General features: G+C 49.9%; 1 protein-coding gene across 10 annotated transcripts in view; it reads right to left on the bottom strand.

The window, feature by feature from the left end:
* Nucleotides 1–2786: 2786 nt before the first annotated feature.
* SEMA4A (semaphorin 4A) overlaps nt 2787–14711 on the bottom strand; it is a 36493-nt gene continuing 24568 nt past the window's right edge. For 8 of the 10 annotated variants that reach the window (XM_017852433.1, XM_017852434.1, XM_017852431.1 and 5 more), the window contains exons 11-15: nt 7512–7692; nt 5556–5674; nt 5253–5410; nt 4837–4937; nt 2787–4130 (exon numbers count right to left, since the gene is read on the bottom strand). In XM_017852433.1, coding sequence (XP_017707922.1) covers nt 3541–4130; nt 4837–4937; nt 5253–5410; nt 5556–5674; nt 7512–7692 — 1149 coding nt within the window. In that variant the 3' untranslated portion in view covers nt 2787–3540. The remainder of the gene's footprint in view (nt 4131–4836; nt 4938–5252; nt 5411–5555; nt 5675–7511; nt 7693–14711) is intronic. The other 2 variants (XM_017852438.1, XM_017852437.1) reach the window with 1 other exon arrangement.

Below are 14711 nucleotides of genomic sequence, written 5' to 3'. Positions count from 1 at the left end.
AAAAAAAAAAAAAAAAAAATTGTAGACACCCTTCCCACTCCCAAACTGCTTTCCCCAGATCCATTTTTTCCCTACAGTACATCACCATCTAATGTACCCTACCTAGCTTACTTATTTATACAGTTGAACCTTGACCAACATTAATTTTAATTACATAAGTCCACTTTTAAGCATATTTATTTTTGTTTTTGAGACAGAGTCTTGCTCTGTCACCCAGGCTGGAGTGCAGTGGTGTGATCTTGGCTCACTGCAACCTCCGCCTCCCAGGTTCAAGCAATTCTACTGCCTTAGCCTCCTCCCAAGTAGCTGGGATTATAGGCATGTGCTACCACACCTGGCTAATTTTTGTATTTTTAGTAGAAACGAGGTTTCACCATGTTGGCCAGGCTGGTCTTGAACTCCTGACCTCAGGTGATCCGCCCGCCTCAGCCTCCCAAAGTGTTAGGATTACAGGTGTGAGCCACTGCGCCCAGCTTAAGCAGATTTTCTACCGCCTCTGCCCTGAGACAGCAGGACCAACCCCCTCCTCTTTCTCCTCCTCCTCAGCCTACTCAACCAACATTTGTGATGATCCACTTCCACTTAATGAATAGTACATATGTTTTATTTTACATATTATTATTATTATTAGAGACGGGATTACTCTGTTGCCCCCAGCTGGATTGCAGTGGCGTGATCATAGTTCACTGCAGCCTCAAATTCCTGCGCTGAAACAATCCTCCCACCTCAGCCTCCTGAGTAGCTGGGATTATGGGCATGGGCTATCTACCATATCTGGCTTATATACATATATATATATGTATATATATATACAGGTAGAGTTGGCTAAGAGGGGTGGGGCGTGGGCATGGTGGCTCATGCCTGTAATCCCAGCATTTGGGGAGGCTGAGGGAGGGGTGTTGCTTGAAGCCAGGAGTTCAGGACAGCCTGGGCAATATAGCGAGACCCCATCTCTAAAAAAAAAAAAAATAGCTGGGTGTGGTGGCATGTGCCTGTAGTCCTAGCTACTCAGGAGGCTGAGGCAGGAGAATCCCTTAAGCCCAGGAGTATGAGGCTGCAGTGAGCTAGGATTGCACCATTGCACTCTAGACTGGGTGACAGTGAGACTCCATCTCTAATCTTAAAAAATATACTTGTTAGACTGGGTGCAGTGGCTCACACCTGTAATCTCAGCACTTTGGGAGGCCGAGGCGGGCGGATCAGCTGAGTCCAGGAGTTCCAGACCCACCTGGCCAACATGGCGAAAGCACGTTTCTACTAAAAATACAAAACTTAGCTGGGTGTGGTGGCAGGTGCCTGTAGTTCCAGCTACTCAGGAGGCTGAGGCAGGATAATTGCTTGAACCCAGGAGGCAGAGGCTGCAGGGAGCTGAGATTGTGCCACTGCACTCCAGCCTGGGCGACAGAGCGAGACTCTGTCTCAAAACACACACACACACACACACACAATGGCGCAATCTTGGCTCACTGCAGGCTCCGCCTCCCGAGTTCAAGTGATTCTCTTACCTTAGCCTCCAGAGTAGCTGGGACTACAGGTACCTGCCACCATGCCTGGCTAATTTTTTGTACTTTTAGTAGAAACGGGGTCTCGCTATGTTGGCCAGGCTGGTCTTGAACTCCTGACCTCGGGTGATCCACCTGCCTTGGCCTCCCAAAATGCTGGGATTACAGGCTTGATCCACCATGCCTGGCCTTTTTTTTTTTTTTTTGGCTAAGTGGGTACGTTGCGTGGTTTTTTTTTTTTTGTTTTGTTTTTTATCACAATTTAAATTTTTTAAAAATTTAAGAATCCACAATAGAAGAAAATTGTGAGAATGGGGTGGTCAATGTGTGAGGGGTACACAGACACCAAAGTCAAATTTGGCATTATGGGTTTATGGGTAGTCTTGGAGACAGCCATTTGAGCAGAAAGGTGGGGAAAGAAGCCAGACCTCAGGGGATTGGAGAGAGCTCAGGTGACACCGGAGGGAGGTGGGGGCAGCCAGAATGGAACCGCTCCCGTGTTTGGTGGTACCAGGAAAGAAAGACTGAGTGGGGGTGACGTGAATGGATAGAGTCTGGGGAAAGATTTGTGTTTTGTTGTTTTTTTACGTAGAGAACGCCTGAACACACCTGTAGGTGGGAGAGGAGAGATGAAAGATCGAGGAAGTGGGTAAAGCGAGTGGGGACGCTGGAGGTCAGATGGTTAGAGAACAGATCCCTAGCAGTGATGGGCTGAGAGATGTGCTGGTTAACCTTGGTGGAAGAGGGACCTGTGCCTTTGTGACAGAGGGGAGAGGAGGAAGGTAGTGTGGAGGTGTACAGAGCATTATCAGATATTGAGAAGGATGTGGCCAGGATGGGGGTGGATGCACAGTCTTTCTATAAATTCATCTACCAACAGTTGAAGCCAACTGCTGCAGTGGGGAAGCGGGGCTGAGTTGGAGTCACGAGAAGTGTGGGAGCTGTGGACAGCAACTGTGGGGGCCGCAACAGGGGAGTTAGTGATGGATGAGGTATCGCCTGTCTAGCAGACAGATACAAGCTGAGCCTGGTCAACACCAACCTGCGGTTGGCCCAAAAGGCAAAGTTTGCAGCACCCTCCAGCAATGCTCAGAGTGGAGGAAAGTACTGTGGGCTGGTTCTGGGTGGGGAGCTGGCAGGGCAGAGGAGGTAGTCTGAAGTTGGAGAGAACTATCACCCCACAAACCTAGTCCTCCTCCCAACTGATGTGCTTGGACTGCTTGCTCCCTTGACATTCCAGCAATTCTCTGCCGGAGCCCCCTGCTCCAACAAACACATCGCCCGTCATACATAAGCTATGTCTTTTTAATAAAAAATAAACAGTCTCTGACAAGCAGTTTTCTGAATCCCAAAACAAAGGAAAAGGGAGGGGGAGAGGTCAAGGGGTCAGCTAGGGTAAAGGAGTGAACAAGGCTCAGATTACCCCTACCATTCTGCCAGGGCAGAAGGGATCACAGTCTGCCCCAACTGAAGCAAGAAGGAAGGTGGTCAGACTTCAGGAAAGACTTCCTGGGAGTCAGTGGTGCATGACTGGTAAGGGAAGCAGGAGGGAGCAGATCCCTGCATGACCCTGGGAGAGGGGAGTGTTGGTGTTCAAAGTGGCAGCTTCAGAGTGGAGTTTCCAGGAGTGGCATGTTAGCATATGGTTGTTTAGATGTTTGGTGTTCATTACCATAGTGTCCTGGGACAGGCAGGTTTTTTAGGGTCTCTTGGAACACTGTGTTTCTGGAGGGTCCCTGGAATGGCCCGAACTGAAGGATCCTCTCCAGGTTCTTCAATATCAGCGCAGGAGCAGGTCCAGGAGTAGCCCCCACCCTGTTAGAGAGCTCATGTGCTTGGTAGAAGGGAGTCCCATAGGGGAGGCAGACTGCTGCGCATCACCCTACTGAGTGCCATCGGTGATGCAGAGTAGCAGAAGCTCCTCTCAGGGGAGAAAGGTGGTCTTTTGTGCTGCTCTCATCCTAGTCAAGTCTGTGCTGGGGCCACCCAGCCAGCATGGCCAGGTGCCTGCCCTGCAGCCCCAGCCTGTGCCTAGAGTTTAAGCCACCTCAGTGCCTAGGCAGTTGTCAGCGTCCACATCACTGGCAGAGGTCCTGCATTCCTTGGGGGACTGGAGGTGTTGCTCTCTGCTCAATGGGGCCTTCTCCCCAGGGGGCACAGTCTCGCAGCCCTGAACCTTGCCCCGAGCCCGGAGTGCTCCCAGTGGGGAGGCCAGGAGGATGATAAGGGCTCCTGAAAGCACTAAGGCGAGGAGGACAGTGACAGTGACAAAGTGGGGCCAGTAGGACCGCTGGGCAGCCAGGGCGGTCCCACCACTGACCCTGGTCAACGGGACCTCCACGTGCTCCCGGGGGATGCCTGCCAGTTCAGGATCCAGGGCCAGGGGCTGGTCTTGGCTGTCCACCCAGTAGGAGACCACAGGGTATGAAAAGCCATTCTCAGTTGCCCAGCACTGGTAGAGACCTCCAACTCCATCCTGCACTATCAGCAAGAGGGAGCCATTGTAGACAGTGGAAGAGGCTTTTGGGACTGCTGCTGGGCCATGGCTCCAGTAGTAAGAGGCCAAGGCTGACAGGTGGGGGCAGGGGAGCTCCAGAAAGGAGTTGGGGACAGCCAGAACTTCTTTAACTGTAGGAGAAGAAAAGGAGCAAAAGGTTAAGGGAGGGATGAAGGACAGAGACAGGAGGGAGTCTCTAACCTATCTTTGGACCCCAGCCCTTTTATTTTTTTGAGGCAGGGTCTGGCTCTGTTGCCCAGGCTGGAGTGCAGTGGTGCAATCTCAGCTCACGGCAACCTCTGCCTCCTGGGCTCAAGCCATCCTTCCATCCCAGCCTCTCGAGTAGCTGGGACTACAGGTATGTCTCTCCACAGGTTAATTTTTGTAGAGATGGGGTTTTACCATGTTGCCAGGCTGGTCTCAAACTCATGAGCTCAAACAATGGTAGAAGGGAGTACCGCCTCAGCCTCCCAAAGTGCTGGGATACAGGCGTGAGCCACCATGCCCTGCCAGCCTGGACCCTAACTCTTATTTCCAACTTCTATTTCAACTTCCAAAATCAAATTTCACTCCTCCTTAATTTCCGGTCTGGACCCCAAACTAAGCCCCAGTCCACCTTACTCCAACTCTGACACCAAAATCAACTGCAACCTCAATTCTGAGCTCAGAATTCCTGTCCCTCTTCCCTATAGCCAGGACCCAAATCCATCCCAACTCAGGTGTTCAGATCTCAAGGCAGGCAGGTGCTGGGAGAGGAAATTGGAGCAGGAATGCCCACCCCGCCCAAAAGTCTTCCAGAGCCTTTGCACCTCCCCTGGTGAGAGGTCCTACACTTACTGATTTGCGGGCGGCTCTGAGGCCGAAGGCTCCTGCTCATGGGGCCACTGGCACATGCCCACTCTGGGTTCCCCCGCTCCATGTCCTGCTTCCAGGAGTTCCTAAGAGAGCAGAGAAAGCAAAAATTATCCCTCGAAAGAGCTGAAAGTGGGAAGAGGAAGGAGAAAGGCAGGAAGTACAGTAGGGAAGAAGGTAGGCCAGGGGAGACTAGGAACAGAGAGGAGAGGAACCCGGGATGGTCAGAGCAGCTTCAAAACTGCCCGGAAACTCCATCCCTGGAGAAACCCACTGCAGGATGGGAGAACTCTTGGAGTGAATGTGTCAGTAGCCCCTGGACAGAGGAAGAACAGTAGCAGAAGCTGGCTGAGAAGGGTCCTGGCTGGCCATCCAGGCCACCATCCAGGACTGACACTCACAGGTTGGGGGCAGACAGGAAGCAACAGGTTCGGGACTCAGGGTCCCAGGCACAGTGGGGGTCCCGGGCAAGGACACAGTCCACACAGCTCTCATAGACGCTACAGTTGGCTCGGGGCACCCTCCAGACACCTCCTGAGAAGCCTACAAACACTGCACCCTGGAGGAGAGATGGAGATTGTCAGGGAGCACCAGCCACATCTAGTAAAGTCCTAGCATGCCAGTGCAGGCCCAGGGAGCCAGCCCAACAGGCCCCCAGGGCCAGCCCCACTGGAAGGCCATCTGATGGTCAGGTCCCTTCCCACCTGGGTGGGGGCCAGTTGCAGGTTGCGAACAGGTTCGGGGTCAGGGAACAGCTGAATCTCTTCCACCAGATGAGCACCGCTGTCCCCACTCACCACAGCCTTGTGGAGCGACCCTGTGGCTATGGGGAGACAGAGAGAGCAGAAGTCATCTCACCTCATCCACAGATCCCTTCCCAACTTCAGTGGGCCTCCCCAGATGTAAGAAAGCGCCTTCTGAGGGTGATGTGTACTGGGCACGGGTCAACCAGACCATTCACCTTCCTCTCTGCCATGGAGATGGCAGTCTCTTGTAAATGGCTAAAATCCCTCGGACCCCTGTCCTTCCTTTGCAACTCCCTGACAAAACTTTATCCCTGGAGAAACCCAACTATTTCTCCATAGGCATGAAACAGTGGGCGGATGGGTGCTTCTGTAGAAAATCACATCACCTGCCTCCTTCACTTCCATCAAGCACCTCAGGGAGGTCTACCTGGCCACCCTTTTAACAGGTGCAACCTCCTTACCTGGCATTCCTGATTCCCCTGCACACACCTCTACGTGACTCAAATCTCATGATGTGCCATGTAATTTACTTACTAAGGATGCTATTGTCTGTCTCCAACCACTTCACAGACTGAGATTTTTGACCTTTTTGTTCTCTGCTGTATACTCAATACACGCACAGCTGATACAGTGCCTAGTAATATGGCCTGAAGGAATGAATGAACTTGACAGATTTCTTCCACTGACCCTCAAGGTTATCCTCCTCAGCCAGGCCCTGCCTGAGCAGTCGGCCTGGGCAGTCTTGCAGCATTCCCTGCTGACTCCCTCTCCCCCTTTCCACAATGGCTACTTTGTTTTTTGGTTTTTTTTTAGACGGAGTTTCACTCTTGTTGCCCAGGCTGGAAGGCAGTGGCACAATCTTGGCTTATTGCAACCTCTGCCTCCCGGGTTCAAGTGATTCTCCTGCCTCAACCTCCCAAATAGCTGGGATTACAGGTGCGTGCCACTACACATGGCTAATTTTTTTTGTATTTTTAGTAGAGACGGGGTTTCACCATGTTAGCCAGTCTGGTCTCGAACTCCTGACCTCAGGTGATCCACCCACCTTGGCCTCCCAAAGTGCTGGGATGACAGGCATGAGCCACCGCACCCAGCCCACAATGGCTATTTGAATCTACCCCTCTCTCCTCAAACTTCCCACCTTTCCTGCCCCCTCACTCCCAGCTCATGACCTTGTGTGCCACCTACACAGAGAACACAAAAGCCTTCAAATAAGAGCTCCCTTGGCTTCTGCCCCCTGAGCCTGCACACCCACCAAGTCACACCATGCTGCTACAACTTCACTCCCAGCCCAGCTCAGGAGCTGTCTCCCCGCCACCACAGCTGCTCAGCTCCACATGTGTCCTGGACTCTGGCCGCCTGCTCCCTCCACAACTTTACCTGCCATGTACCCCTTCTTCTACCCATCTCTTTGCCATCCCCCTGTCTACTAGATGCTTAGTCCTTCCTGTCTATAAAACAAGAACCCTGGGGGCAAGGAGGGGGGAAAACAAAACCAAGAACCCCAGCTGGGCTCCACTCCCTGCTCCAGCCATCATCTCCTTCCTCCCTCCCTTCACAGCTGAGTTTCCTGAAGGAGTGATCTCTACAATGCGGTTTCCAGCTCCTCTCCACCCACTAACCTTTCAAAATTCCTCTAACATAGCTTCCCCCCAAGACACACAGCTCTTGATAAGGCCACCAAAGACCTCCCTGTCTGCCTCCCCCACCATACAAAGCTCAGGAAGGGTAGGGAGTGGACTGTTTTGCTCCTCTGCTGTATTTCCAAAACCTAGAAGAATGCCAGGCACATAGCAGGTGCCCAGTAAACAGCTGTTGAATGAATAAATGAATGAACTCAAGGGTTTCCCTCCTCAACCTGGGGGCAGCCTCTGCTCTAGTCCTCTGGGGGATGTCCCGGAATTCTTTACTCACTGGTTCCCAGGTACATGACAAGATGGCTGCGCCCATCAAGGCCCTGGGCTGTCTCCACTGCAAGCCGTGTATACTCTACACCAGACTTCACCAGCAGGGGTGTCCCCACCACCTGCTCATCCATCAGGAAATGGTCCTTCATGAAGGTCAAGGCCTTATCAGAGGAGGGGCCCACCGAGCACTAAAGGAGGAGGGAGGCAGATCAGGTTGGTTGGCCCCTTCCCCTCAGTTCACCCTCCCACCGACGTGTGCGCTTCTCCTTCGCCCCCTCCCTCATGGCAGTCCTCATTTCAGGGTGGTGGTTAAAGCTCCCACTCTGGAGCTGCCTGGTTGTGCATCCCAGCCTCTGCATGCCTGAGGTTCCTCAGCTGTGAAGTGGGCCTATTACCAAGACCTGCCTTATAGGCTCACTGGGAAAATGAAATGCACTAATACATGAAAAATAATTCACATAGTGCTTGGCATAAAGCAAGCACTCAGCCAATGTTAACTGTTATTACTGTTCTCCTCTTTTGCACCTCCAGCAAGGAGGCCTGGCAGCCAGCAGGAAGCAGGACGAAGGCTCCTTACAGGCAAGTACCAAATTTTATGGCTGGACATAGTGGCTCACACCTGTAATCCCAGCACTTTGGGAGGCCTAGGCGGGCGAGTCACCCTGAGGTCAGGAGTTCAAGACCAGCCTGGCCAACATGGTGAAACTCCGTCTCTACTAAAAATACAAATAATAGCTGGGGGTGGTGGTATGCCTGTAATCACAGCTACTCAGAAGGCTGAAGCAGGAGAATTGCTTGAACCCAGAAGGCAGAGGTTGCAGTGAGCCGAGATTGTGCCATTGCACTCCAGCCTGGGCGACGGAGAGAGACTCAAATAAATAAATAAATAAATAAATATACAAAAATTAGCCAAGCATGGTGGCAGGCACCTGTAATCCCAGCTACTCAGGAAGCTGAGGCAGGAGAATCACTTGAACATGGGAGGTGGAGGTTGCAGTGACCCAAGATTGTGCCACTGCACTGTCTCAAAAAAGAAATTTAAAAAAGGACCAAATTTTACTCATGTCTGCATTTCCTGGCATAGCACAGGATCTGGCACACAGTTGGTGCTCAATAAATGTTTGCTGAGTCAACGACTGAATGAATGTCACAGAAAGGGTTGGTGTAGCACGGAGCATTTATCATCACGGTTTTGCACGAACTTGCTGCATGACTCTGGAAGAATCCCTTCTCCATTCCGAGCCTCCTTTTTCTCACCCATAAAATGAGGGGGTTGGACCAACTGTTCTCTAAAGGCCCTGCTAATATGAGGATGCTGTGACTCTGGGACACCTGTGTCCTGATCTTCAGTCAGGATCCTTGTTCTCCAAGAGCACTGTCTTAGGGCCAGCCCCAACTCTGTTACCTATAAGCTGTGTCCTTAGATAAGCTATTTCACCTCTCTGACCTTCAACTTTCTCATCTGCAAAATAAGGTAATAACATCTACATCTCATTTTGATGCCAGAATGAGCACGTGCACCTACTCTCATGTCCTCCCAAAGGGTTTTTTTTGTTTGTTTGTTGTTTTTTATTTTTACAAATAGACACAGGGTCTTGCTATATTGCCAAGGCTGGTCTCAAACTCCTGGCCTCAAGTGAACCTCTTAACTTGGCCTCCCAAAGTGCTGGGATTACAGGTTAAAGGGGTTTTTTTTAATTTAAAAATTGTTTTTTGAGGGGTAACAAGATCGCGACTGAGACAGTGGAGTTCCATAAGCTGAAGCTTGCCGAACTAAAGCAAGAATGTCTTGCTTGTGGTTTGGAGACCAAGGGAATAAAGCAAGATCTTATCCACAGACTCCAGGCATATCTTAAAGAACACGCTGAAGAGGAGGCAAATGAAGAAGATGTACTGGGAGATGAAACAGAGGAAGAAGAAACAAAGCCCATTGAGCTCCCTGTCAAAGAGGAAGAACCCCCTGAAAAAACTGTTGATGTGGCAGCAGAGAATAAAGTGCTGAAAATTACATCTGAAATACCACAGACTGAGAGAATGCAGAAGAGGGCTGAACGAATTCTTAACTCTCCAAGCTTTGTGAGCTTGGAGAGTAAGAAAGCTGCTCGGGCAGCTAGGTTCGGGAATTCTTCGGTTCCAACAAAAGATCTGTCATCTGATAACAAACCTATGGTTAACTTGGATAAGCTGAAGGAAAGAGCTCAAAGATTTGGTTTGAATGTCTCTTCAATCTCCAGAAAGTCTGAAGATGATGACAAACTGAAAAAGAGGAAGGAGTGATTTGGGATTGTCACAAGTTCAGCTGGAACTGGAACCACAGAGGATACAGAGGCAAAGAAGAGGAAAAGAGCAGAGCGCTTTGGGATTGCCTGATGAGAAGTTCTTGATACTTTGTGTTCTCCAGTGTTTTCCATTTCTCTCATTCTTCTTGGTCACACATACGCCTAAATGCACAGTCATGTGCCTACATCCTGCCTCACAATGAGGGAGCATGTACCCCAGGTTCAAGTGCTGGATTGTGTCATGTGACCATCCCAAAACTCAGAGCACCCTATGGCCATCTTTGCCCTCTGTCACATAACTTGAAAACTGCCCGATGGCCTTTTTGCAGTGGTTCCCTCCAGGAAGCCTTGATCTCAGTTGAAGAAGCTCTTTCCCGGCATTCCAGTGCCCCTGTCAGCTCCATACTCCTCAGACTTAACAAAGGCTGTCATGCACACAATGTAACAAATACACAAAACAAATGATAATTACACTAAAAAAGTTGTTTTTTTGAAACAGTGTCTCACTGTCATCAAGGCTGGAGTGCAGTGGCATGATCTTGGTTCACTGCAGCCTTGACCTCCTGGGTTCAAGCTATCCTCCTACCTTAGCCTCCTGAGAAGCTAGAACCACAGGTGTGTGCCCCATGCCCGGCTAATATTTTTTTTTAATTTCTTTTTTTTTTTTTTTTTTTTTTTGAGACGGAGTCTCACTCTGTCTCCCAGGCTGGAGTGCAGAGGTGCGATCTCGGTTCACTGCGAGCCCCACCTCCCAGGTTCACGCCATTCTCCTGCCTCAGCCTCCCAAGTAGCTGGGATTACAGGAGCCCACCACCACACCCAGCTAATATTTGTATTTTTAGTAGAGACGGGGTTTCACCATGTTGGCCAGGGTGGTCTCCAACTCCTGACCTCAAGTGATCCACCCACCTCTGCCTCCCAAACTTCTGGGATTACCGGCATAAGCCATCATGCCTGGCCCGAGCTAATTTTTTATTTGTAGAGATAGGGGAGGCCGGGCACGGTGGCTCAAGCCTGTAATCCCAGCACTCTGGGAGGCCGAGACGGGTGGATCACGAGGTCAGGAGATTGAGACCATCCTGGCTAACACGGTGAAACCCCGTCTCTACTAAAAATACAAAAAAATAAAACTAGCCGGGCGAGGTGGCGGGCACCTGTAGTCCCAGCTACTCGGGAGGCTGAGGCAGGAGAATAACGTGAACCCGGGAGGCAGAGCTTGCAGTGAGCTGAGATCCGGCCACTGCACTCCAGCCTGGGCGACAGAGCGAGACTCCGTCTCAAAAAAAAAAAAAAAAAAAAAAGAGAGGGGTCTCACTACATTTACCAGTGATCTCAATTCCTGGCCTCAAGTTATCCTCCCACCTTGGCCTCACCAAAGTGCTGGGATAACACGCATTAGCCACCGCACCTGGGGCCAAAGCGGAATTTTTTTTTTTTTTTTTTTTTTTTTTTTCTTGAGACAGAGTCTCTCGCTGTGTTGCCAGGCTGGAGTGCAGTGGCATGATCTCGGCTCACTGCAAGCTCCGCCTCCTAGGTTCAAGCAATTCTCATGCCTCAGTCTCCCAAGTAGCTGGGATTACAGGCATGCACCACCACACCCAGCTAATTTTTTTATTTTTAGTAGAGACAGGGTTTCACCACGTTGGCCAGGGCGGTCTCGATCTCCTGACCTAGTGATCCACCTGCCTCGGCCTCCCAAAGTGCTGGGATTACAGCATGAGCCACCATGCCCGGCCAGGGAATTTTTAAAAAGACATAAACCTAGACGAGCGAGGGATGGGGAGAACAAGAGAGAAGTGCAAAAGCGTCCACATTTTGGAAGCTGGAAAGCGAATGAACAACAGAAAAGACTTAACAGAGAGAGAGAGAGAAGAATCTTCTCAAGCCAGCCCTGGAGGAAGCCCCAAAACATTTAGAAGGCAGGATTCCTAAAGTTCACAAATTACTACTCTCAGCCACCTCTGGAAGTGAGGTTAATGGGGATGCTAAATAAGGAGGATTATTTGAAAGTCTGTTTAAGAAACAGGCTGGTACTCTCCAAACTCCACAGACCTGGGTGACTGCCCCTTCCACATCCTGGCCCAAGACTGGAGGTTTATCCACCAGAGAGAGTAAAACAGAGGGTTTCTGGATGGAGGATAGCAGGCCCAGTTGATGGGGACACCATCCTGAAAGCAGGGGGATTCAATACAGGTAGGTATACTACATGATGAGACTCTTTTCCAAACCCAACCCTCTTCCCCTGTGGCTCCCAGACACCAAGAGCCAGATCATCTGCCTCCACGCAGAAGACTAGAAGAGGCTGCTCTGGGAAACTGACTGGAGGTCTAAGAGGAAAGACTTAACGACCTAAGATACAGTAAAGACACTGACACTGAAGATTCCCACCAAACAGCCCAGCCAGACCACTCTCAGTGGTGGTGTAACAGAGACCAAATTTCCAAGCCTTAGTTATGGACACAGAGCTCCAAACAGCTTCAAGGTCCCCTGCTGTTAAAATGAGTCGACATTCAAGGACTACCAGACATGTAAGTAAAACCACCAACATGAAAGAAAGAAACCAAAATAAACAAATAGGAAAAAAAAAAAGAAGAAGAAAAAGAACCAACAAAAACCTAAGAGAGGCCGGGCATGGTGGCTCACACCTGTAATCCCAGCACTTTGGTAGGCCGAGGCGAGCAGATTGCCTGAGGTCAGGAGTTCGAGACCATCCTGGCCACCATGTTGAAACCCTGTCTCTACTATAAATATAAAAAAATTAGCTGGGCGTGGTGGTGGTCACCTATAATCCCAGCTACTCAGGAGGCTGAGGCAGGAGAATCGTTTGAACCAGGGAAGTGGACGTTACAGTGAGCCAAGGTCGCGCCTCTGCACTCCAGCCTGGGCAACAGAACAAGACTCCGTCTCAAAAAAAAAAAAAAACAAAAGAAAGAAAAAAAAATACTGGGCACAGTGGCTCATGCCTGTAATCCCAGCACTTTGGGAGGCTGAGGTGGGTGGATCACCTGAGGTCAGGAGTTCAAGATCAGCCTGACCAACATGGTGAAATCTCATCTCTACTAAAAATTCAAAAATTAGCTGTGTATGGTGGTGTGTGCCTGTAATCCCAGCTATTCGGGAGTCTGAGGCAGAAGAATCGCCCGAAGCCAGGAGGCAGAGGTTGCATTGAGCCGAGATCGTGCCATTGCACTCCAGCCTAGGCAACAGAGTGAGACTTCATCTCAAAAAAAAACCCCAAAAAAACAAACAAACAAACAAACAAAACCTAAGAGGAAATAGAAATGAATCAGAAAGAAGAAAACTTCACAGAAATCCATCATTACTATCCTAAGAGAGATATGTGAAAATAGTGCACCCATGAAACAGGAAGCGAATGCTCCCAAAGAAGAGTCTTTCCTTCTCACAAAGAGGGCCACCAGGCATTACAGGCATCCAGAAAAAAGAGCACACAACCATGATGAAGTAATCTTGCCCCTCCTCCAAACCAAACCTGAATCTGAGTAAGTCTCTAGATCCAACTACTGAACAATTTATAGGAAATACTTAACTACACTACAGAGATGCAGTCATCAAGATCCAGGCTGTGGAAGACTGACAAACAAAAAAATGCATGAGAAAAATGGAAGATGGGAAGGGATTATGTACATTTTTTTCTTTTCTCTTTTTTTTTTGAGACAGGGTCTCACTCTGTTGCCCAGGCTGGAGTACAATGGGGTGCAGCCTCGACCTCCCAGGCTCAAGTGATCCTCCTACCTCACCTTTCCAAGTAGCTAGGACTACAGGCGCATGGCACAACACACAGCTAATTTTTTTTTTTTTTTTTTGAGACGGAGTCTCGCTCTATTGCCCAGGCTGGAGTGCAGTGGCCGGATCTCAGCTCACTGCAAGCTCCACCTCCCGGGTTTACGCCATTCTCCTGCCTCAGCCTCCCGAGTAGCTGGGACTACAGGTGCCCGCCACCTCACCCGGCTAGTTTTTTGTATTTTTTTTAGTAGAGACGGGGTTTCACCGTGTTAGCCAGGATGGTCTCGATCTCCTGACCTCGTGATCCGCCCGTCTCGGCCTCTCAAAGTGCTGGGATTACAGGCTTGAGCCACCGCGCCCAGCCCACACAGCTAATTTTAAAATATTTTGTAGAGATGGGGGTCTCACTATATTGCCCAGGCTGCTCTCAAACTCCTGGGCTCAAACAATCCTCCCACCTCAGCCTCCCAAAATGTTGGGATTGCAGGCTTGAGCCACTGTACCTGGTCTTAAATTTATTTTAATCTATACAATCCCAGGTGAGGCATGGTGGCTCACACCTGTAATCCCAACACTTTGAAAGGCCAAGGTGGGAGGATTGCTTGAACCCATGAGTTTGAGACCCTGCCTCCACAAAATATTAAAAAATTAACTGGGTGTGGTGGTGGGTGCTTGTAGTTCCAGTTACTCAGGAGGCTGAGGTAGGAGGATCACTTGAGCCCAGGAGGTCAAGACTGTTTGGCAGAAAATAAAAATCTTTTTTCTTCTTCTTTTTTTCTCTTTCTTTCTTTTTCTTTCTTTCTTTCCCTTCCTTCCTTCCTTCCTTCCTTCCTTTCTTTTTCTTTCTTTCTCCCTCTCTCTCTCTTTCTTTCTTTCTTTTTTGAGATGAAGTCTGGTTCTGTCACCCAGGATGGAGTGCAGTGGCACAATCTCAGCTCACTGCAACCTTGGCCTCCTTGGTTCAAGCAATTCTTCTGCCTCAGCCTCCTGAGTAGCTGGGACTATAGGTGTGCGCCACCATGCCTGGCTAATTTTTGTATTTTTAGTAGAGACGGGGTTTCACCATGTTAGTCAGGCTGGTCTTGAACTCCTCACCTCAGGTGATCCACCTGTCTCAGCCTCCCAAAGTGCTGAGATTACAGGTGTGAGCCACTGCACCTGGCCTTTTCTTTTTTTTTTTTTTT

This window comes from Rhinopithecus bieti, unplaced genomic scaffold (assembly GCF_001698545.2).
Source record: "Rhinopithecus bieti isolate Rb0 unplaced genomic scaffold, ASM169854v2 scaffold_33937, whole genome shotgun sequence".
In the NCBI taxonomy this organism is placed as follows: domain Eukaryota; kingdom Metazoa; phylum Chordata; class Mammalia; order Primates; family Cercopithecidae; genus Rhinopithecus; species Rhinopithecus bieti.
The sequence above is the reverse complement of the archived record's forward strand: the minus strand, read 5'-3'. Positions and strand labels throughout refer to the sequence as shown.